The 24,833-nt window shown below is 37.7% G+C and overlaps 2 protein-coding genes across 4 annotated transcripts; both read left to right on the top strand.

Moving 5' to 3' along the window:
- The first annotated feature begins 1,696 nt into the window (after window positions 1-1,696).
- LOC145478968 (cytochrome P450 3A8-like) lies at window positions 1,697-9,216 on the top strand. 3 transcript variants are annotated; one of them, XM_081457186.1, is made up of 13 exons: window positions 1,697-1,951; window positions 2,125-2,327; window positions 2,650-2,746; window positions 3,104-3,162; window positions 3,678-3,774; window positions 4,446-4,562; window positions 5,133-5,221; window positions 5,477-5,616; window positions 5,866-6,212; window positions 6,710-6,798; window positions 7,064-7,201; window positions 7,620-7,785; window positions 8,330-9,216. In XM_081457186.1, exons 2-13 carry the CDS (start codon window positions 2,239-2,241, stop codon window positions 8,408-8,410), a joined length of 1,509 nt encoding a protein of 502 aa, XP_081313312.1. In that variant the 5' UTR covers window positions 1,697-1,951; window positions 2,125-2,238; the 3' UTR covers window positions 8,411-9,216. The 3 variants fall into 3 exon arrangements, with proteins under 3 accessions (XP_081313312.1, XP_081313310.1, XP_081313311.1); XM_081457184.1 differs by having other exon boundaries at window positions 7,620-9,216; XM_081457185.1 differs by having other exon boundaries at window positions 1,907-2,327; window positions 7,620-9,216.
- Window positions 9,217-10,380: 1,164 nt separating this feature from the next.
- LOC145478967 (cytochrome P450 3A24-like) lies at window positions 10,381-24,439 on the top strand. Its single transcript, XM_081457183.1, has 14 exons — window positions 10,381-11,424; window positions 11,547-11,761; window positions 12,111-12,207; window positions 12,915-12,973; window positions 14,101-14,197; window positions 14,562-14,678; window positions 15,192-15,280; window positions 15,691-15,830; window positions 16,114-16,241; window positions 16,502-16,720; window positions 17,666-17,754; window positions 18,312-18,449; window positions 19,354-19,519; window positions 19,857-24,439. The coding sequence occupies exons 2-14, from the start codon at window positions 11,673-11,675 to the stop codon at window positions 19,935-19,937; spliced, it is 1,509 nt and encodes a 502-aa protein (XP_081313309.1). The 5' UTR covers window positions 10,381-11,424; window positions 11,547-11,672; the 3' UTR covers window positions 19,938-24,439.
- Window positions 24,440-24,833: the final 394 nt, after the last annotated feature.

Below are 24,833 nucleotides of genomic sequence, written 5' to 3'. Positions count from 1 at the left end.
GGCTTCAATTGGTTAGATCCTAGAAGCCTCCAAATAAAGCTTCCGTTGCGTTGAATCCTTTTCAGTCAATCAGCGGGAAACCAGTTTGCCGATCATCGAAACCGAAACTCAAAATGCTTGTTAGACTAAAATGCCAACGTTGTTTACATTTCATAAGAATAATATAACCAAAATAACGTTTGAAGTCACAATACTTGAAAGTCTGGTAACTTTTAGCTTCTTGTCGTGATGCGTTCACAACGTCGGATATTAGAAAGATTTAGATCTCCTTGAGCGTTCGTCTACTGTACCAAGCTCACGCGAAGCCATCTGACGTTATGGCTGTAAGCTGCTGGGATCAGTAGTTGAACGGTGTCAAGCAGATTACTTAGCGCAAAACGTTTCCTTTTAATAAAAGAGAGATTCCGCCTAGCGCAAAATTTATGAAATGCTCGCTGCTCGCCATCTGTATTTTCTTAAGTGCTCGCTGCTCGCAAGACAAATTTGATCAATGCTCTTGCTCGCAAAAATAAACGCACTGCTCGCATGCTCGCAAATGTCCGCGAAGACCATTCAATACCCCTAACATTCTCAGCCCAGTCCCTTATCCAGAAAGAGCGACTGCGTGGTACTTGTAAGTGACAACGAAAAATTGTCAACGTGGACCCTTGCTACGTGTCCCTTTCAGTAGATGTGATGCGATTACATTCACGACAGGAAAAGCTTGCTTACTCAGGGGTCACTTATCAAATAAATATATCAGTATATATTGAGCGCCCGGGATGGGTTGAAAACCTTGTGCACGCTATGTTTTCATATTTGAGGTAGCACAAATGTGTGTAAGGTCTATTAAAGAATCCACCATATGTCGCGAAACTATAGAGTGGAGTGTGATAAGTATCGGTTTTTCGTGATGATCACTGTACAAGTGGTACAAGTTTTACTTGATATGGTGAAATAGAAGTATCTATAATTGGAATCATCAAGGACCATCAAATGATATTGTCGTGTGGTTTTCTTGGTGAATTGATGGCTGTCATATTGCTTTTCTAAGCAATACAGTGTACATGTATCACAGTTATTTTCTGTTGTAAAGAATCACTTTAAATCTTTTTATATCCCAACAAAAATAAATATTGTCAGGTCTGTTCCGATTTTCATCACCTAGGCATAAAATTCGAAGGGCACTCGGAGATAACATTGTCAGGTCAGTTCCGATTTGCATCACCTAAGCATGAAACTTCGGAGGTGTTTCTCTGTTACAGCGCAGGAAAAAATAACAACTCAGAAGCCTTAAACACACCAGCACTTTGTACAAAGAAAAATATCCCACCTTCAAGGTGAAATAAGCTGTGAACGTGGGTAAAAAATGTGAACTCATATCACATGCAAGTCCGTGACAAGCAACTGCGATCAATGCATGTGCTCTAATTGAACATGTTACATCACCTTCTCGGAGATCCAAACTCAAACAGCTTTGGACAATAGAGAATCTATGAGTGGCCGAAAAAAAACATCGCTTTTAAATTAAAGTATCTACACTTTACCCAGATATGGTAAAAGCGTTTCTGAATGTTTACACGTTACGCACTTCCGGTGATTACATCAACTGCTAAACTGATGCAACTCAGTGTTAAAATGCCGGCAACAGTTCTGAGGAGGGAAAATCAATTTTTTTTTTTTTTCACCTTTGCTGAAAAAATTTTATCGCGTCATCCTTGAGAGTAAATGAGATAGCGGCAAAACGAGAAGTACATAGATCATAAAGCGAAAACAAATTTTTCTTTACCCTCGAGACGTGACACAACCATTACGACATTACATCAGTGACTAAATTTACATGTTACGCATTCAGAGGCAAAATAAATTAATTATGCACAGCTCAGCTATATAAGCTCCCATGCAAGGCTGAAAAAGCATTACAATCAGTGAGAGAAAAACTTTGCTGTTTGAAACCGAGATATTCAGTGAAGTAAGTACTCCAGTGTTTTGAATTTTCTCAGGTAAAAATCTTTATCGGGTTGGGTTTAAATCGCTTTGTTCCTCGGCCGTGACGCGGTCAGAACCAGTTGTCCCGAATAATTATAACTTTTCCATGTCACGGTTATACGACCTTGTACATGTACAAATTTTGTCTTTTCGCAGAAGAGAATTGCACGGAACCAGAAGAGAGGAAAAAGTTATTTAATCTGCTCCAGTCAGGAAGCTCTCTGGACAAATCTGACGAATTGAGTTTGTAGTGTAATATACCAAGATAACATGAATGACTTCTTGCAGACGGTAGCACAATTTGCCAACGATCACTGGGTCACACTTTTGATCGGATTTTTGCTTGTGTTGTTTTACCGGTATGTGTCAACGATATTCTTTAAACTGATGCACTACATCAACTGTTCATTATTTTTTTTTCTGTAAAGTAATGTGCTCTCGAGCATATTACGTTGCCATCAGTGAGGTTTTGTTTTTGAGCGTTACAATCGGGTTCTTGTGGGTATTGTCACACAACAATGAACGTCCCTCCGAAGGGGCGTCAAAACAATGCTCTAATTCTTATTCGTGTTTTAGCTCCTATTATTATTATTATTATTATTATTATTATTATTTATCCAATTTGAAGAAAATTATGTTTGGATTGATATTTAATTGACTTACTCATTCGTTATTTCCAAGGTACTTTGTTGAACCGTTCACTGTTTTCAAGAAACTTGGAATCCCCGGGCCAACACCGCTTCCAATATTAGGAAACACAGGGAGGACTCTTTTTGATGTAGGTTCATGTTATTTCTCTAATGTATTGTGCTGTGGCCTCTGCAATTGCTATCCTGGTGTAATTAAATCCCTTTTGCTTTCAGCATTTAAATATTAACGTTATTCCTTAAAAAATGTCCTGGAAAGTGATCTCTTTTGGGATCTGTTGTAAACTAGCAACACCAGCGGTTTTATTATTATTTTATTGTTAAAGCGTCTTGTTTTTGCAAAAATTTCCAACGCGCCTCACTGACGCTTTTACGTGACATCTCATTTGCAGTAAGGTTTAAATTAATCTTATATTTACCTGTCGTTTCTTCATGTTCATAAAACTTGATTTGAAACGACCAAAATTATTTTGTCTTCACATGTGCAGCCAAACAGTATTCCAAAACGTCATCAGGAATTGTACAAGAAATATGGCAAGGTCTTTGGGTATGTGATGTGTCTGTAATCATCTGTGACCAATGTCCTTGGTAAAGTTCAAAATATATTTTTGGACAGTTCGACCTCGTTATAGCTCGAAAATGCAGTTGCACCCTATTGCGCTTTCGAACTATAACGACTTCGAACTGACAAAAAATCGCAGCATATGACCTCCTCGCCTGATGAAGACTACCAGTATAGCAGTCGAAACGTCGCGATCTACATCTTAAAATGACTCCATCGTGAGACAAACGAGTGAAAATTCATCTATCCTATCTTACACCGCGATGAATAATGTACACATCTTTAATGACATATGCTTTCAAAGTTTCCAAATGTTCTTACCACATTTTGACATCATATGAGATAGATTACAGAACAGACGTAGGGCAACATGGAATCTATTAGTTGATTAGTTACCACGTCTGACCTTCGATATGACAGCTCTGCCATTTCAAGTTACGAATTGTTTGATGGATATCCAATACATAATTATTATTTATGGTTATGTTCACTTTTTTTAGATTGTATTTCTTCCGCCAGCCATTCCTTATGGTTGGTGATCCTGACATGATCAAAGAGATCCTCATTAAAGAATTTCCCAAGTTCCACGATAGACTGGTACGAATGTACAATGCAACTTATTTTTCACATCATTATTTTGATAAACTTAATGGTTGTCATCTTTCTTGACATTATTATCAGTTGACTGAGTCCATAGATAATGTTCAAGATTAAGCATATTCCCAAACGGAATCTTTTTCGTGATTTTGAATTACACGTGTTAATTTAATTTGATTATCTACAATACATCTTTTACATCTTATTCCTCAAATATAATTAAATACAAACATATTTGTCATCAGTTCCGTTCAACAAGTGCGTAAGGTGTTTTTCTTCCTATCAAAATTTTGTCATGCCGTACCAAACTTCAAAAGCGCTCTGCCTCAGAGCAGAACAAACTTTAGTCAAGCGTCAAAACTGTCAGATTTTACAATTTGTAGGCGTTAATTTGACCGAAAATGTCAATCAAATAAAATTTGATCTCGCTTTTTAGAGTCTATACATTCAACGTGATTGACACTTGTGGTTATCAAATATTTTGGTGTTTTCAAGTGCGTACGCATTACCAAATTCAAAGTTTGGTGGAGACAAAATTTGTCGACGTTGTTGGCAGAGCCAAACAAATCTTGTCAACCTACAGCGTACGGTACCTAAGCCATTAGTCTCCGAATGGCATAAAATTCATGATGTTCAATTGCATGACCATTCTAATTTAATTTGATCATCAGAGCCTTATAGAAATTCCGAAGCCTTACAACAGAATGCTAAGTGTCGTACCTGGTCAGAAGTGGAAGGACCTTCGTAATACGTTGTCGCCGACCTTCAGTGCCTCTAAAATGAAGCATGTAAGTAAATGATCTGATGTCCAAAATTAAATAATCCTTGCAATTATAGTTAATATTTCAGTCAGTGAAAGTACTATTGTTGCACCCATTACCTGGTCAAGAGAGAAATGATTTTAAACAATTATCGGACCAGGTTAAGTGAAATATCGTGATTTGTCAGTGGCGAGCAGGCAAATAATTGATCTGCTCACCACTGACAGATTATTGTTATTGATTATTGTCAACTGAAACCTTACCAATCTTTTTGATTTGACAGGAAAAAAACGTTTTCCCTCAAATAATATCATTAAAAAAGTATAATTTTCAAACCACGTTGTTAGTCACGCAACAGATGCATCAGAGTGTCCCTGCAAGGAACTTATTATCCCATCTAGACGGACTAAGAAATACTAATATCACTAGTAGGATGTATATGAACATATTATCCCATCTACACGGACTAAGAAATACCAATATCACCAGCAGCTAGCCTCGGGTTGTATATGAACAAATTACTTCAGTTTCCCTGTGGGCCACTCAGAAAATACTTTCTCCACAAAGCAATGAACACTTTGCTATCGATCCTTTCAGATGATGACTTTTATGAATGAAGCACTGGATACTTTGATGCAGAAAGTGGATGGGATTTCCAAGACAGGAGAGATAGTTGATTTCCACAGGTAGTGTTTTAAAGTTCGCACATTTATCTACTAAATGAAATCTTGCCTTTCAACCGCCATATCATGTTTTGCCCTTTTCAGAGATCCTGCTTCCCATCTTATTTCCTTTCACACCCTGTCGCCGTTCTGCCATGCTTCTTTTAAGGTTTCCACTCCCTGTATCCCGGCTGCCATCTCATTTTAGTAATTGGATGCCTATGAAGTCTTGGTCAAGAAACTTTATTGACCGATCTTAATTCTCACTTTTTTTTCCAGATGGCTTCAGAGTCTGACCATGGAAGTAATTTTGTCAACGGCCTTTGGAGTCAAGGGGGAAACGCAAACTGTTGAGAATGATCCAATCACTGAACTAGCAAAGAAGGCTATGGCAGCACACCCTTTGGTTGGAATAATGTGTAAGGAACTTCTGCTTCTTTTTCTGTATTTCTATTGTGTTTTTTATATATTTATCACCAATTAACACGTATAAGGGGAAACTGTAATTAGTAACGAGTGTGACGCATGCTCAAGTAATCTGGAATTCTGCCTCTGTTGGAAAACAATGAGTCCTAGATGGTCAGCCACTAAATCGTTTTCCCAATTCTTGAAATTTAGATACCGTTTGAACTTCGCCACCGATAACACCTTTAACTTAATTTTTGTAGTGCTGCTACCATTTGGAGACCGTCTACTCAAGTACTTCCCAGACCCTTTTGATTTTGAGAAGATTGGAGCCGTAGCAGCAAAAATCATCGCTGACAGGACAAAAGTAAATGGCCACAGCAAAGGACAGCGGAAAGACATGCTACAATTGATGCTTGATGCAAAAGAAGAAACTGGAGGAGGAAAAGTTGATAATGATGACATTCTGGCTCAAAGTCTTGTGTTCCTTCTGGCTGGTTATGAAACTTCCAGTACCACTTTGGGGTTTGTTTGTTATCATCTCGCCACTGATACGCACGTGCAAGACAAACTGAGAGACGAGATTGACCGTATGTGGCCTGGAGACGAGGTACGTACATGTAGCTTATTAATTTAAAAGTTGGAGAGGGCGTTCGCAATTCTTTGAAACTAATTTGAGCCTCAACATTAAAAGTGAGTGATCACCTTTAGCAGGAAACAACAATTCGTATCGTAACCAAAATAGTCCGCGGAGTTGAGTGTTTTAAAAAGCAACATGTAAGAAAGAACGCACCAAACCCTGTACGTCTTTTATTCGACAGAAACATAGAGCTAGCATGAGCTATTGGCATATCGATGGCGCGAGCAAAGAGAACTTACATTTTGCTAACGAAATAAACGAGTGATTTTCCAGTCTTTCTTTGCGTTATTTTCCAAATGAAAAAGGAAACATTTTCCTTGTACTTTTAGCGATTTATTGACACACTCGGGAAAGTTTGGGAGAACTCGAAAAAGCTGTGGCCTGTTCTTATTCCTGTGGCATTTCTCGTTCACCCACGGTTCTGCTCCTTATTTTTAAAATCTCTTTGAATGACTTTTTATCCACAGATGTCGCCGTCATATGATGTTCTTCACAAGATGGAATACCTTGACATGGTTATTAACGAAGCACTGCGAATGTATCCCCCAGGGTTTATGTAAGTATGTGGGAAATACAACTCTGAGTAACACTGTTGGTTACGGTTAGCAGGAACTCCTTTCGATAAAAGCAGTCAAAAGAGAAAACGGAAAAGAGAGTCACTGCTAATTTATCATGGTAAAAAAGTGATATTTAAGGATCGGGAAATTGCTCGAAATTCCATTTTCAATCGAGTAGTATTAGTCAAATGGCCTATCATCTCACTGCATATTAAGAACTCCTTCCATTGTGCCTTGTCTAACTGGAACGCATTGATTTCTTAGACTCCAGAGAAACTGCAACGACACCTGCATCATCAAAGGAGTCAAAATTCCAAAAGGAATACCAGTCATGATTCCATGTTATGCAATTCATCATGACCCAGAGATCTGGCCAGAGCCCGAAAAGTTTGATCCAGAGAGGTGACGATCCCTGATGTTTATTACAGTTATTTCATGTTGTTGTTGTTTTTAAGTTCCTCGAGCACTTTTGTTTGTGTGTGTGCTAAAAGTCGGGATCATTTTGCATACCACTGCCATTCTACTTTATCCAACACAATCGTATACAGTTTTTGGTTCGATTTTACCCTCGGTATAATCTGGTATTTTTCGTTGCCTTATATTTATTATCATATACTACAACATCAGAACAACGGAAAATACCTACCGGTAAATTTACCAAGAGTAAAATCGAACCAAAACACAGACCTTCAAGTCTTTGGTCCGCTTTCCATTCAGTAAAAGAAGATAACATTTTCATCACATCTTCAAAATTTTACTCTTATACTTTTCAAGCAATCGCTATTTGGACTAAAACGACGGTTCATTTCAACGAAAACAGGTTTACCGACGCAGAAAAAGCAAAGCGTCATCCTTACACATTCATGCCATTTGGATATGGTCCTCACAACTGTGTCGGCATGAGATTTGCTTTGCTGGAAATTAAACTGACCCTGGTGAGATTACTGAAGAAATACAAGCTAGAGCGCACTGAGAAAACAGCGCCGGTAAGTTCGCATACACGAAAGTCTGTTTTGCTTACATTATTGTCTCGAGGGAACTCTTCCTGCAAATATGACAGGGGTGCTTGCCGGAATTATGAAAACAACCCTTAAGAGGTAAAGGCACCGCGATAACTTTAACACCGGGCGATCATTTTAGATTTTAGTGAACACCTTGAGCTGTATTAATCGGCAAATTATATCCCCAAAGGGTAACGAGGTCATCTTAAAAAGGTGGTCCCCCCGGCATCATTGTCTGTGGTTTCTAAACATGTAGACGTTGTCATCATTCGTGGGCTTTGGTGCGAAACGTAAAATATCGTACATGATTCACCTAAAAATTACGCCAAACATCGCGGCTTATTTTGCACTTCAGGGTATTTGTGCACTTAACTATACTTTTCAGATAAAACTGGAAATTTCGTGTAGACCTTTGAGGCTCGGCAATAACCATAGCCGATCTCACCATTCAGGGACATTTCTGTGTAGACATACGTTTCTGCATCTTTTGTTCCACAAAGATCGCTGAATTTACCTTTTTTCCTTGCAGCCTCCACTTGATTTTGCTGTTGGTGCTGTTCTCACCTGCCCTCCAGGGAAAATCATGCTCAAAGTTTCACCAAGGGATTAAAAGCCAGGGCTGTGCACTATCATTTTCCTCGTAGACACCTACACTACAGTTTTTCTAGAATTAACCTATATCGGACTGTTATTATAAATGTATATAAGCGATCCGTTTAAAAACGTTCTGTTGGCTTTAACAGATCCGCAGAATGGACTAAATTCAGTAAACCGGGTATAATGATTGTGTTGAGTTTAGCAGTAGTAGTCACATTGAGAAGTAACAATGCGGTACCTCAAATTTAAGTAGTCAATAGAACTTATTTTGATGCCAGTCGTAGAGGAAACTCAATGCTAACATATCCTGATAAATTCTACGTCTTAAAAGCAGGTTCATGTCAGTAGTTTGCAGCTTGAAAGCTAGATGGCCATCTTCATGGGTATTTCTGACTTCCGTCTCTCGTTTTGTTTGGATGATCACATGCAAAGCCTCACAGGTTTAGTTTGCTGCGATGAGATGCATTCTTTTCTTGTCCAAAGTGATGGAAAGTTAAAAATAAACTGAATGCAATATTACATGTGCACATCAATAACAGACGTTTGTTAACTTTCAACCTTTTGGAATTCGGCGTAAGAGCCCGGCAGAATAAAGTTGAGGTCTAATTTACGAGACATTTTTCAGTACTGTTAACTTGGAACGTGAAATCAGATTCAATAAGGGTAAATGTATACTGTTTTTTTTTTTTGTAATTTCAAGTCGTTGTAATAAAGTCGTTACTGGTCCTGGACTACACTTAGTTGGTTTCTTAATGAATAACTTGGACTATAGTTAGAACACAATAAGGAAAATAAAGAACATGCTATTTTCTTTCTGAATGGTATCTTTTGATGGCTTTTCAAATAAAGTACCATTAGATACTCAACAATGTCATTCCGTCAGTTACTTCTAATTTCGACCAAAGTTAATCGTTATCCAGGTTGCTAGGTTGACCAACCCTCTGGGTATCTTGCACTCGTTATCCCTCTAGTCACATTAAGTAACCCTTGTCAGTGTGTCAATGTGATCTCCGTATTGGTCACACGGCCAGATCAGACTTAACTCATCATTGAATTATAGTGTTGCCTCGTGTATGCAGCATAAATCATCTATTAAGACAATATTGTTAGTGTGGTGTCAACATATTACTTAACTTTAAATAAACAGAATTTTTTTTCCTTTCGTTCGGCTCTATAAGAGGCTTTACGATTGTTCACCTCACTGTTTATCAGATAACATATTAAACAAGAGAGATTGTGCTTTACGCTCACTTTCAAACACCTAAATGAGAGTTGAAAATACGACGCGCAGCGGAGAATTTTTGAAGAACTGCGAGGTGTTCGGAAATGTGGTAAAGAACTGTCTCGAGTGCTTGATATATCTTCTCAATCGAAACTAAACTAAGACCGTAAACACGGGTGAAAAAAAATCGTAAAAACCTTTTGATACAGGTAGATAAGACCAGATTTCAAACCACTGTTACGGTTATGATTCCTTCATTGAAAGTTGATGAATTGTTTATGAATTAGAGCATTATTTCTGCTTCATAACTTAGGTTTTACTAGTGAGCATCTATCAAGGTGGTTGTTGCATTTTGCGCTGTTAAACTTTTGCGTTATAGACATTGTTATGTTTTGCCTTTTAAGACATCAGCCATGCATGAGCTATCATTTTTTTAAGGCCAAAAAAATTTATGTACTTAGTAGACCTTTGTCTGTCTGAACCTCGCTCACAATAAGAATAGGAGACTGCCATGTTTAGTTTATTTCCACTAATTGGGTCCCACCTAAAATGCTAGTCTCTGAAGGCAATTTCGTCTCTTGTTGTCTCCTTCCATCTGCTGATATTGACACAGAAAAAAGGCAGTCATAATTAATCATGTTGGCTTGTTTATTTTTCAAACGCGGGAAAAATGCTTGCAAAATTTCTTCTAGTCACGTACGTTTGTGGTTTGTCCAAACACAAGTCCAGTATATCTGAAGTGGCCATGATGAAGCTGACATAACTTGTAGGCAGCTACACACGAAAATATCGAAAATACACTGCTTTTTCACCCACTTTGTGCGAAGAAAGATACCGTATTCCTAGTTTGGTACATAATACAATCGATCATTGACTTCTTCCTCAACAACGTGTTTAATTTACTAATACTAGCGAGCAGCCGAGTAACAAGATCAAGATAACTGCAGATTACATAGCTCGGGTCGTTCAACAGGATTGAAAAAAAGCGTTCAAGGCGACCACTGTCGTAGTGAGAGAGAGTAGAGTGTCAAATCAAAGGAGCTACAACGACTAACTGGTTAAACTTAAAAGTAGATTGCATGCAAGTAAGTGTCCTTAAGCTTCATACTGCTGAATTGGTCATGCTGCGCACACAAAGCTAAAGGATAAAACTATATTAACAGTTGAGATGGTCTCCGCTATAAGCCTGCTGTTTTTGGGATGTCTTTGCCATCATTGTATATACAGGTACTTCTTTAATTTACTGTGGCTCAAATAGAAATTATGAAATGATGATGGTGAAAATTGCACATGTTACATCAACCTCCTTGAAGATCTAAGTTCATGCTTACAAGTCAGTTAAAAACATCTCTTTAAAATTTGCCCATCTATGGTAAACGCTTTGCTTTGATGTTGGCCCGTTACGCACTTCCTGTGAGTATATCAACTAATCAACTGATGCAACTCAGTGTTAGATGGAGCGGTTCTGAGAGAGAGAAAAACGCTTTTTTGTTCTATAAAATGCAAAAAATGGTATCATTATTGATATGACTATAGCATCAAAACCTCCAGGACACAATTCACGAAGCGAAAGCAATTACAGAACTCACTCTCGATTGACGTGACACCCCTGTTTGGCATTACATCTGTGGCTAAATTTAGAATATGACAAACGAAACAAATTATGCGCCGCTTACTTACATAAATGTAAGCTTAGCACCCTGCAAAGCTTAAAACGCATAGGCAGTCATCGAGAGAACGCTTTTTGCTGTGTGATACCAAAGAATTCAGTGAAGCAATTAATAGAGTGCTTTGAATTTCTTCAGGTAAAAACCTTCAGCTGATAGATTTTAATCTGTTTTGTTCCGTCTCTTGTGCTTGTACTGATATTACGAATTGCGTAAGGTCAATAAGTAGATTGTAACTGTACAATTTTTGTCTTTTGCAGGAAAGAACCAAACAGTTCTACCAGAAGAAAAGATCAAGTTCTCTGATTTAACCTGCTCCGGCCCAAGAAGCTCTACGTATCTTACGTATTCAGCTGCTGAAAACTGCCAGTAAAAAAGATCTAAAGATGGCTGATCTGCTGCAAACAATAGCTCAGTTTGCGAACGATCATTGGGTTTCACTTTTGGTCGGATTTCTGATTCTCCTACTATACCGGTATCAATTAAAATGCATAAAATGATGCACAGTGTAAACTGCTCATTGATCGGACGTTTCATTATTGTTTTTATTAGAAATGAAGGACTTTGTAGACGAGCTTAGATAGACATATATTTTACTTAATTAAGGTCGCTATTTGTGTTTATAACCGGCCGGCGGGTAGGGAGTGGGGAGAGGAGGCTGTAGTCACGCATCTCGTCGCAAAAGCGGCCTACACTTTTTAAATATCTTAATCGTTCAATCTTTTAACAAAAAATATATATATATTATTTTTATTGGATTTTAGGGCAATAGTTATTCGCTTGATACATGTACTTAACTAGCTTACCCACTCTTTCTCTCCAAGGTATTGTGTTGCACCGTTATCTGTGTTCAAGAAACTTGGCATCTCTGGGCCACCGCCGCTGCCACTGTTTGGAAATACAGGAAGGTCCCTATTTGATGTAAGTTGCTCTTTATTTGTCCAGTTTATTGTGCGATAGCCAGCAACACCCTTTAATGGTCTCATCCATAATATCACGGTTTTTAATCTTGTTGCTTCCAGCATTTTTTATTCTTTGATAAATATCCTGAAAAAAGGACATTTAAACTTCAGCATGTGTATCATATTGACAACAACAGCAGCTACCTGCATTAAAGTTGCTCCATGACAAAGAAAAAACGGGACTTAAATACCCTATGTCTTGATGATGTGACTCACTGTAACACAGTGTTTTCTGTGATGACCTCCTGAGGAGTTGAGGGTATGGAGACACTCACAGCCCCTGTTAGAAACCTTTAGGAGATTTTATTTAAGTTTTCATAGTTGAACCATTGTGGGCAAGTCCTCAATATTTGCATAATAATATGGTAATCCATTCAAAACAATAACTGAGAGAGATTGACCAGTGCCCTTTTATGCAGAACCAGTAGCATATGGCTCATGGTCCTACCGGTTTCCACGAGGTTCTATCAATAACAGTGTACATTAGTATCTATTATGGTAGAAAAATGCATGTTAGTATGTCAAATGATTTTTAACAACTGTTTTTGTTACCTTTATATGCCAGCTGGGAGTCCTGTCTATGATTAAAAGAGATTTGCCTTAGTTTATTAGACTTGATTATAACACTGCCATGATTATTATTCCTTAATTTATCAATTAATTCAGCCAAACAGTGCTCCAACACTTCATCAGGAATGGTACAAGAAATATGGCAAAGTGTTTGGGTATGTATTGTCTAAATAGGCAATATCTTGAAAAGTGTGAGAAGTACTCAGTTGCATGTCAACTTGTCAGCTTCTCTGCAATGCACTTCCTTGTGTTCTTAAAATTCCTGAGCTAGAGTACTGCTTATTATTAACTCAACAATGAACTTAATCATTGTGTGAGTTATTGATAACTAGTTAATAAGCATTTCTTTCTTAAATGAGTAATTTTAAGTTGATCATTTGACTTATATCAATCATTCTGCCATGAAGGATGTTAAACTGCAACCTTGAGGCTGCTATATAATCAAACTGTTAAATTCTGATGAGGCCAATTAAGTTGACATATGTGTAGTGGGATCAGGGGTTATTGATGATCAGACAAGCTAGTCTACTTCCTGTTACACACTCATTAGTCTGGCTGAGTACACTACAGCCATATAGAGGTAGCACAACTAGCATATGGCAAGGTGTTTGGGTATGTATTCTCTAAATAGGCAACATTTTAAAAAGTGCACCCCTAGTCAGCTTCTCTGAAATGCACTTCCTTGTGTTCTCAAAATTCCTGAGCTAGGGTACTGCTTATTATTATAACTCAACCATGAACTTGATCACTGTGTGAGTTATTGATAAATAGTTAATAACTATTAATCTTTCTTAAATAAGTGATTTTGATTATTTGACTTATATCAATCATTCTGTCGTGAAGGATGTTAAACTACAACCCTGAGGCTCAGGTGAATTAAATTCTGATGAGGCCTGTCTTAAGTTGACATATATATGTGGTGTGATCAGGGTTAATTATCAGACACTGATCAGACAATCTAGTCTACTTCCTGTTATGCACTCATTATTTACCTCACCCTGGATGGGATGCTAATCCATCACAGCCATTAGACCCCTACATTCCGGCTGATTTCTCTGACAATTCACCTTTAACCATTTGTTAATTGCTGTGGGAGGGATCGACTAACCCTGTGGCAGTAAATATCTTTCTCAAGAATGTATCAAGTCATTTCAACAGCCTTGCTTCTCTGCCTTGCCTTTAGTATGTCACTGGTATACAGTCATGTATGTTAATTCTTAGTTATTACCAGTAAATGTTTTATGGATGATGCAGTAAATGTGTATTCACTTTTTTCTATTAGAATGTTCTTGTTCCGTCAGCCATTTCTCATGGTTGCTGATCCTGACATGATCAAAGAGATTCTCATTAAAGAATTCCCCAAGTTTCACAATAGGAAGGTAACAAGATTGCATTGTACAGTCAAACTTATTTGTTGTTGCCTATACATGACTTACTATCTTAAATAAATTGCATGTAATGGTTTTCTTAATATTTTTCAAAAAGTAATTAACCCTTTAATACAGGAGGGTGTGTTACCAGTGAAATTGGAACTATGTCAACTAGATCTCTTGTTAATTTTATACTCAACTTTTTTTTCTTTTTTTTTTTTTTTTTCTTTCAAGATTTTGAAAAATTGCAGAAGTGCTGTAATGGAAGCTGGATACTACTATTTGTAACTGTACCAATTTTTAACAGTCCCCAAATGGCATAACATTCATGATTGTCAATTTCAAAACCTTTCTGATTTAATTTTATTATCAGGCCCTTGTGGATATCCCGAAGCCATACGATAGAATGCTGACAATTGCACCTGGGCAGAAGTGGAAGGATCTTCGTAGTACTCTGTCACCAACCTTCAGTGCATCTAAAATGAAGCATGTAAGCAAATGCATTGATAACCATTGCATCTTCAAATTGAATAATTTCTACCATCATAAATTATTCAATATTTGCATCGTCAGTTACTGATACAATTTATGCTATTATATTGTATAATTTATGTACTTTATAATACTGTTATTATAAGTGTTAACTAGTAACATTGTGGTGATGTCAGTGGCAGCTTGAAGCTGTCCTTGAGTACAACAGTCTTTCACGGATCTTTAAGGAACAAACATTGCACCTTAAATATCCCCAAAAATTAATCCATGTGGAGCCCACACACTTGGGTGGGTCTTAAAGGGACTGAAATAATCATTATCCTACACTATCCTATCACTTGTAGCCTTAAATGATGCCATATAAAATAACCTCTCTGTGGCCTGTTAATTATAGATCCTATCTCAGCATTTATAACATGGCAAAAAAGTTGATGAAATAGCCTAATGACAATCAAGTTCAGACATGAGAAACTGAATGATGTCTGTCCTATTTATAATCTTGTTCTTTAAGATGATGACTTTTATGAATGAAGCAGTGGATACTTTAATGCAAAAAGTGGACAGTATTTCCAAAACAGGAGAGATTGTTGATTTTCACAGGTAGCTTTTTTTGTATACTAAGCATGTTTACTCTCTACTGTAAATGTAGAAATATTGACTGTAACGTCCTTTAGGCGCCAGTTTTTCCCCATCTCCTGACAGAGTACCTCCAGAAGTATTCACTGAATAGTAATCAAAAGCAAATGGAGTGTAAAGCATCTGAAGTTATTTATTTTAGTAATAATCACATGTCAATTGTGACATCCCCCTTTGCCAAAGTGATGCAAGGCAGAGCAGCTCCAAATCTAAAGATAGATACGAGAAATGTATGTACATGTAATACTTGCAATAAGATCGTCATAAAATACAAAAGTTATTTGCCTTGATTATTCCTACCATCCCTTCTGTTTCTTGGCCTTTGTGCAAAAGAGATGATGTGAATGCTTTTAATTTTCTTTTTTTTTTTCTAGGTGGCTTCAGAGTCTGACCATGGAAGTAATTTTGTCAACAGCATTTGGCGTCAAGGCAGAAACACAAACTGTTGAGAATGATCCAATCACTGAACTGGCAAAGAAGGCCATGGCATCACACCCTTTGATTGGAATAATGTGTAGGGATTAAATTGCATTATTTAAAAAGAGGGTAGTTGCAAACAGACTACCCAGTTATCCTGTCGCTTAAACCCAGTTTGTCCAGTCTTATAAAGCTAGTCAGACAGGATATGGAGCCCATTTTGTGTTAAAAGAGACTCATCATTTATTTACTAGACAGTGAGCAACAACATTATTTGTCTTTATTTTATTAACTCAGTTTTCTCTAGACTAGTTGTATTCATTTATTATTTGACATTTTTTTCATATTACCTTGTCATGACATTACGTCTATTTTTGTAGTGTTGTTGCCCTTGGGAGAACGTTTACTTAAGTTCTTCCCAGACCCTTTTGATTTCGAAAAGATTGGGTCCGTAGCAGCAAATATCATTGCTGAAAGGACAAAAGCAAATGGCAGCAGCAAAGGAGATGTAAGTTATTATATATATATATATATATATATATATATATATATATATATATATATATATATATATATCAATAAAGTAAATTAATTGGATTTATCCATTTGTTGTCTTGAATCATTATGAACGGCACCAAATTTAAGTGTGAAGAAGATAAAGAGTTTTTGTTGTTGACATGGGTAATTCGTGCTCAGATCATTTTAAGTAAACACAGTCTTAATGATCAGTTTTTCATACCAAGGGTTTCTTTTTCCCTTTTTTTGCAGCGGAAGGACATGTTGCAATTGATGCTGGATGCAAAAAATGATACAGGAGGGGAAAAAATTGATAATGATGATATTCAGGCGCAAAGTCTTGTGTTCCTTCTCGCTGGATATGAAACGTCCAGTACCACCCTGGGGTTTGTTTGTTATCATTTGGTCACTGATACGCACGTGCAAGACAAACTGAGAGCCGAAATTGACCAGATGTGCCCTGGAGACGAGGTTGGTTAGCTGTTTAGTTTCTAATGCAGCCTTACCAAGTTTTTTTTTAACGTTCAGTTAATTACAGGGTTAAACGTGAGTAGTCTCTTCTTTTGAAAGTGTTACAAACAATTCTTATATTTTTAACCATCTCAAAACACCCACTAGGGTTTGGGTGAACGACACTGTTCCTTTGAACTTGTTAATTTTAACAATAACCGCATAGTAGACACTGTAGACAGGGGGGGGGGGGAGTCTTGTGCTAACCCAGTTAGGTGTTTTTTTTTTTTATCAGTTACAGTGTAACTGATAAAGAAAAAACCACCAAAGATTGTGGAGTTCCAGAAAATATCCATATCCACCCCACCGAACATGGTTAACGGAAATTCCAAGGGGAAGCTTATGGAGGGTTTCAAAAGTCAAAATTTTAAAAGGAAAGTATGAAGCTAACTGGAATTTCCAGAGGGGTGGGAACGGTAGCCTCCTAAGCAGAAGCTCTTTGAGATCGTCACGCAATCACTTCATCTTTTTCTCGGCAAAATACACTATAATTTCTAGAAGTTAATGTCGTTTGAAGTCTCTTGTAATTTTTTTCTGAGTCCAAAGTTTGCTGCCTATCGAGAAGTGCCCTGTGATTGGGCTAAATAAATTTCTCTGTTTCTGAGCAGACGTTCGTGGGGGATGAGGAGTGCGTGACGATCCCAAAGAGCGTCTGCGTAGAAGGCTATGGGGATTGGGGGCTCAAGGGACCGGCTTAAGCTAAAAAAACCGTCCATATGAGGGGTATGGATATCTATAGTAATATGAGACACCGTTGTAGACATTATAAAAACTCCGTTGTGAATAACGTATGTGTGTTCAAGTGGCGGTGGATGCCCCTTTATGCCCGTGTGCGACATCTTGGAACTTTACTATCTTTTAGAATCTCCTTTGTTTGAATAACTATTTACATGTAACACCCCGCAGGTATCGCCGTCATATGATGTCCTTCACAAGATGGAATACCTTGATATGGTTATCAACGAAGCATTGCGAATGTATCCACCAGCGTTTGTGTAAGTATGAAAGAGATATCACACTTGTATATTTAGTCATGCTGTTGGATATTTGCTGACGCTTTGTCATCCAGGCCAACTTTCACAGCTATTCGCTATATAAACACCTAAAATACTGGTTTGTTGAGGGTTGTCCAATCTGTGTCCTACTTTAATAATAATTTTATTTTTAAAAGGCCTGTTTCTTTGACTCTGAATTTTACTTTTAGATTTCTACTGTCGTGAATTACATGAAACACAATCAAATACATTTAATGCCTTTTTTCGTAACCGTCTGCACGCAGGGAGTTCAGCTGTAAGACAAGTGCGATAAAACAGTGTACTTAAGTCAACAAAACGGCAAAAACAAAAAGGATCCACTGTCGCCTCGATTAGCAGGATCGAACGTTGCTTGAGAGAGCACCTCTCGACAAATTGGCTAGTCAAAATATCTCACAACACTCCTATTTTCAAGGAATTACTGTTCGCCGAAAACCCCATCATCGTTGTCAATAGGGACCGACTTAAAAAGTAACTGTCATTGTGTCCTGTCTGACCGTAATGTATTGCTTCCTTAGACTCCAGAGGGATTGTAACGAGACTTGCACTATCAAAGGAGTGACAATTCCAAGTGGAATGCCGGTCATGATTCCATGTTATGCAATTCATCATGACCCAGAGATTTGGCCAGAGCCTGAAAAGTTTGATCCAGAAAGGTGCGGAGACGATCCCTGATGCTTTATGTTTCATTGGTACCCCCAACTTCCTTTTCCCTAGCTTTTCGTCTTCTTCTTTTATCTCACGGCAATCATCTTCGATCTGTATACGAGTCACAGATGAATGCTCCGTATCCTTTATTCACTGATAAGAAAAGGGCATTTCCTCACACAGCGCAAATGAAGTGCTCGCATAAGCGTTTTAACCCTTTGAGCCCCAATTAAGCATATATGCGTAATGGTCGTGCTCTTTGCACCACTTGTGATGTCATCGGATATTCTTGATAAGCAGATAGTAGTTCTAGGCTAGGCCTTTCCGTACGATGGTCAGGTTTAGATATCGACGACATTCCGACGTCGAAAATCGAAAAACAACGTTATCAGTTTTGGTGCAAAAACGGTGGTAAAATGGTCCACTATGCCTATGATTGATCAAGGTCCATTTCTAGGCTTCGCCCGTAATTAACATCCAACTTTTCACGGCAGCCAGAAAGAACATGCAACGCAAAACGTAGCCAGAGTAAAAGGGCCGAGAAATAAAGAAAGGAAAGGGGCAACAAACAAAATTGAAAACGGTTAAAGGCAAAAAAAATAATAATTGGCTTATGGGCGTGCCCGGAATTGAAATATTGCTCAATTTTGTACGTAATCCTCAAAAAATCTCTCCGTTTAGTAAAAAAAAAGCTTTCTTAATAAAACTTAGGCTTAGTTAGCGTCGTGGCAGCCATAAAACCTGACTAAACGGTTAAAAACGGTATTTTTTGGCGAAAATTTGATATTCAAAGGGTTAAAAACCGCTATGTGAAGTGGTTATGGCCGGGTCTAAACGACGTTTTCTTTCCAACTTTAATATAGTTGAAGTTGAAATGGTTGCTTTACAGATGATACCTTTTGTCTTTGACAGGTTCACCGAAGCAGAGAAAGCAAAGCGTCATCCTTACACATTCATGCCATTTGGATACGGCCCTCACAACTGTGTTGGCATGAGATTTGCTTTGCTGGAAATTAAACTGACCCTGGTGAGATTACTGAAGAAATACAAGCTAGAACGCACCGAGAAAACAGCACCGGTAAGTTAGACCTCATAGCATTTGCAAAACATTGTTCACTCATCGTGTGCATGGCTTGGTACTTGTAGCACGTTGCGCGTGGAGCGTTCCATTCGGAAAACTGGACGGCACTCGTCGCATCACCAAACCCCAAGCTTCCTCTCTTTTAAGCAACTCGGAAATGGCCTACTGGACTTGCCATTTCCTTCCAACTGTTCTACGACGCCTGGTAATAACAGTACTGTAGTCCATCGACCATTGAAGGTCATTTTTGCTGTAGCCATGTATACATGTATTGATGCGTCCTCTATGACTTCCATGCCACACAAATCATCGAGTTTGTTTTCTTTCCTTGCAGCCTCCCCTGGGTTATGTTGTTGGAGCTGTTCTGACCTGCCCCAAAGGAAAAATTATGCTCAAAGTTTCACCAAGAGAATAAAACTAGCAAGCTCGTTCGCCCATAGATGCTAGAAAGAAGAGTATAACATGTTTCACTATTCATAGGTACAAATCAAGTGTTCATAAGCAATTTGTACCATTTAGGCAAACTAGTAGGTACAAGTGTTCATAAGTTATTATATAGCAAGTCAAAATTACTCTCGCATTTTGATCGGTTTTTACTCTTGATCTACCGGAGGACAAACGTATAGACGACGTCATTCACGGTAGGTGCGCTAGTTTTTTGTTCTTAATTACATTTTGACAAGACATGTGGTGTTTTACTGAACAGATCTAGACACAGCCACCATGAATCTATTTACTAAATTTACAACCTTATATTACGTACAGTTCAAAAGTGCGGGATAAAGTTAACGGTGTAACTTAAGATACACTCTCTCTCCATCAGAGAATTCAATCCAACTTTCACGCGTTATCTGGTTCAATTTACCCTACTGCACGTTCACTATGCTAGTTGTTTCGTTTTTATTTTATTCCCAGAAACGTCTTACACGTACAGTAGTTTTTTGAGTTAAGTATTTGTGCAACAGCTCTTGTGACTTACCGATGTAAAGATGACTTAACATTTCTTGGAGTGATATAGCTGTGTCGTTTCGGTCTGCAGGTTTCTGTGCAAAGATCTCCCGAAATTTTAATATCTCATTTCTGACAAAACTCAGCGGTCGCGTTTTCGCTTAATTTTTCATTTCCCACATTTGTTTAACCCGATTTTCAGGATTTCTTATTGATACACCATCTGCACTCATCTTTAAGGGAAAAAAGATTGGTACTGAATTTGTATGTTCAGGTTAGATAAGCTCAAAAATATATTACTTCATGTAGATTTAGCTTATTAAAGCTACTTTCAATATTTCGTTAATCACTCAGAAGATGCTTTAATAAAGTACAGTAAAATTCCACTTTAAAGCCCTGGGCTTATATAACTTCATAAGGGGTTTTGGATGGGCTTATATCCGGGGGGGCTTACATGTATAAGTGAAGTAAAAAAAAATGTTTCGGAACGACGAGATAAAACGTATCTGAGAAACGAATTAAAGCTATTACACTATTTGCCTACAACTTTCAATTAAAAATTTTGATGTTTGTGAAGAAACGCAAAAGGAACGCATTTATACATTAGATGGGTTTATATCTGGGGGGGAGGGGGGCTTATACTCGATATTATATCTTTGTTAGCAAATAGATAGGCGTATATCCGGGGGGTCTTACAACCGTGGGGGCTTTAAAGTGGGATTTTACGGTATTGTCAACATCCATCGGGACCATGTTGAGTAATGTACAAATTAATATAGGATGACCTTGGACTATATTATACACAAAAGAAAGCTGATCTTTTCATTAGTACTTTCATTCTTTCATAATGTATATGAATTATGACATCTTTTATGAATGAAGCACTGTATAGTACTTTAATAAAAAAAAATAGGTCCGCAATGCGTATTTGTGGGCTTATGGCTAGTTTTATTCATTGGGTTGAAGTATTGTAGTCTTACGAGTAGCAATTACTAGCAAGATAAAAGTAAACGAGGTTCGATTTGTGCTAGGAACGTACATTACTTGAGCCTGCTGTTTTAACTACCCAGCACTTCCATACAAACCGATTCATTCAATAATTTCTCTACAAATAGCATCGTTGTTAGTGTGGTGCAGTGGAGATTCAAGATATCTGCCTTGTGAGCAGGAGGCTATGAGTTCAACTCCTAGGGAGACCGGAACTCTTTCTTTTTGTTTTTACTTACATTTTTTTTTCTTTTTTACTTCTTTTTTTCTTTTCTTAAACATTTACCGCAAGGCAATGTTTGCCTTTCTCATGCACGCTTACGTTAAACCAAAAGGAAAAAGACTGCAAGAGAACGATTGAGAAATCGGAAATAACTTACCTTGAAAACTGCAACTAAACTTGCAACTGTAGCTGTACAGGAATTGCTCAAAACAAAGTAAGGGTGCAGACGACACGATATGAAACGATACGCCCCACAAACGATGTAGAACACTGGAAATGGCGGCCATCGAAGGACGTGGCCAAGGATTACTCGAAATTAGTAGTACTCGGTCTACCTATAGGGCAAAAGCAAAACAAGTGACATGTGACACGTGACATCACGTCCTCAAACTGACTCACAAGATTTTGCTAGCTTATTTATTGGATTTATGCATGCATAATGCATAAGTCCACAAAAATGCACAGAATTTCTGAGACAGGAGAGATTGTTGATTTTCACATGTGCTAAATTATGTAGTATAAATATTGAAAGTTTATTTACTGAAGTAAAATTTCAAAATTATTAAATTATTAGCAACAAGTCACTCATGTTTACTTGCCTTGCATCAAAAAGTTTAGTTCATGGGAGGTAATTATCACATTCATCACTTCACACTCCCAATTGTATGGAAAATAATTATTGCTTCAGCGGCCAAGAATGCAAAACATTGCGTCATTCAGACGAACAAAATATTATCTACAAATATATGTAGACTAACATAGAGTACAAATCTTACAACCAATTTTCTTCACGTACATTGATTCATCTGTTTCATTGTTTTGGATAGTGTTGTACACTGCTGACCTTAATGTGTTATATCGCTGCTGGCCATGATGCATTGCAGCTATTAGCCTTGACCATATAATTGGCACTTGTGGTGCAAGATGACATAACATATTTTTGTTGCAATTCATAACTCCCCTATTCACTGGACAATTACCAAGAAAGTGACAGTTAAAAGTAATAAAGAGACATATTTTGCTTTTGGTAGGCTTGGTTTGCTGGGCTCAATATATATTTTAAGAAATAATTTTCATCTCAAAAATGGGCAGGTTTATATATGGAAAGAACTTAATGTCTGACAACTTTAAAGTGCACATAAGAAGAGTGCATCATCATAAAACTCTCCAAACATAACTAAACAGTTGGTAAGTTGAAACCCAATAAAAGTTCTATTTTCATCACATAAACAACAAAAGCCCCGAAAATACTTCTGATATGAAGCCTATTCACTCCATTTTGGAACATTAGGCCACTGACAAATCACTTCCAGTCCCCTCTGTCCCTTGCCAGGTGTTTCATCTCTCCCCCAAAATACTTAAATGGTATAAATTAACCAGTCTTAATAAAATGTTATTTTGCTGTATAAAGATTATGCAAGCCCCCTGGTTATATATAATTATTTTCAAGAGGGCTAATTAATGTAAAATTTGGGGGAGCATATTTTATGATGGGTTTATTTAGGGAACTTATTATTCAAATGTTACATCATCAAGTTCATCGATTTGGCAATTTATCCACTAATTCATCTGATCATTTTTAATGCCATACACTCAGATCCTTTTGATTTTGACAAGATAGGGTCCAAGTATCAACAATAATTATCTCTGAAAGGGAAAAATCAACTGGCAACAGCAACATGCAAGTATGCTAGTAATAGCATCATTTAGTTTGTTACGGTGTAATAAACCAAAAATCTTGTCAATCCATTGGTCCCATTGAATAAAACTAATATATCTGCAAGTCATAGTCTTCTCCAGTTAGTCCATCTCTGAAGGCTCATGATCAATAATGCTAATGATCGTGCACTCTATCAAATCTCAAATCATAAGAAGAGTAAAATACGAATAGTTCAGTTTGTGTTTACCCCGTTTTGTAATAACTAAATTTACACCACTTCGGGAGAACGGCAAATATTTGCGAAGTACCGAGGGTCGAATACTAAATGTGAGCCCACATTGGCACCACAACGAAAAATTAAGATTAACCATGAACAATCGGTCCTTTATTACTACATGGTACCGCCCAGCCCCACAGAAACAACGTTTTTTTAAAAAAAAATAACCGGTTTGTCTACAGCGCGTGTTACTCGCCATTGAATACAGTTGTTTTGTTGGGGATTAACACACTATTAAAATAAATGTCGTTGAAGAGGTAAAATTAAGGTCGTGCCTAATTAATTTTAACAGGACCGTTTTCAACGACCAATGTTGTTCTCGACGACGCCGTGCGCGTAGTTCGGTGCGTAGTTATTACTTTTCAAGTTCTCTGAATCCCCCAAAATTCGCTTACAACATACCTTTCAGTTTCTATCTTTTGAATTCATTTCTTGTTTGTTCGTTTGATGCACAAAGAAAACCAAAATTGACCTTCTTCGCCTTCGACTCTCTATCGAATCCTACTTTCCCGCTTCTTTCCAGGCAACCTCGTCCCCAGGGCCTTTTCGACGTCGACTTGTACTGGGATGGCGATTGGATGGCGGTAGAGAACCTCAGCCTGAGGCCAGCTCAAATGATCGATCATCATCATTATTAGACAAAAAGATATAGCCAATCCAATATTGGAATAATTTCACAAACTTGGTCAGAGCCACCTTGAATTTTCTTTAGATCCGAGGTGCATAGTATTCGATTTTAAGCTCCATGTCCGAGTGTCGCATCTCGTACATTCTATTTCGTATTTTTTTTTTTGCAGTCAAACGCCTTTTTAAGAGACGGACGTTTCCCTCGGAAACTATTTATTCACAGAGAGAGTACTGAATGGCTTCTACCGATCCATTACTGTAATAATTCCATTGATTCATACATACATAATCATTGGAAACTGGTTCTAAGGGAGCTGATCATGAGTGTTCTCTATATTTTCATTATTCGGTCCACAGTGACAGGAAAAAAAAAACACCTTTAAATTTAGTTGACAAATGTGGTTATTGAACTGCACTTCGTGTGCTTTCGCATGGAAGAGACGAACAAACTAATCAAACGACTAGTTTGATTGGTTTGGAGAAGCCCTGACCATTTCTGACCAGTCCTGTTGAGCACTGCGGCCATTTTAGAACAATGCACTTTGTTTTCTCTACTTCAATTTGCCATGCACGGGAGAGCAAAAACACA

This window comes from Orbicella franksi, chromosome 2, assembly GCF_964199315.1.
Source record: "Orbicella franksi chromosome 2, jaOrbFran1.1, whole genome shotgun sequence".
Classification (NCBI taxonomy): Eukaryota; Metazoa; Cnidaria; class Anthozoa; order Scleractinia; family Merulinidae; genus Orbicella; species Orbicella franksi.
This window is presented reverse-complemented; position numbering and strand designations above follow the sequence as displayed.

Bases quoted from the DNA above. Each gene is read 5' to 3' on its own strand.
- LOC145478968 (XM_081457184.1), top strand. From the start codon at position 2,239: ATGAATGACTTCTTGCAGACGGTAGCACAATTTGCCAACGATCACTGG. The intron at 5,617-5,865 runs GTAAGGAACTTC...TAATTTTTGTAG, and splicing joins CCCTTTGGTTGGAATAATGT to TGCTGCTACCATTTGGAGAC. The intron at 6,213-6,709 runs GTACGTACATGT...TTTTATCCACAG, and splicing joins GTATGTGGCCTGGAGACGAG to ATGTCGCCGTCATATGATGT.
- LOC145478967 (XM_081457183.1), top strand. From the start codon at position 11,673: ATGGCTGATCTGCTGCAAACAATAGCTCAGTTTGCGAACGATCATTGG. The intron at 15,281-15,690 runs GTAGCTTTTTTT...TTTTTTTTCTAG, and splicing joins GAGATTGTTGATTTTCACAG to GTGGCTTCAGAGTCTGACCA. The intron at 19,520-19,856 runs GTAAGTTAGACC...CTTTCCTTGCAG, and splicing joins GCACCGAGAAAACAGCACCG to CCTCCCCTGGGTTATGTTGT.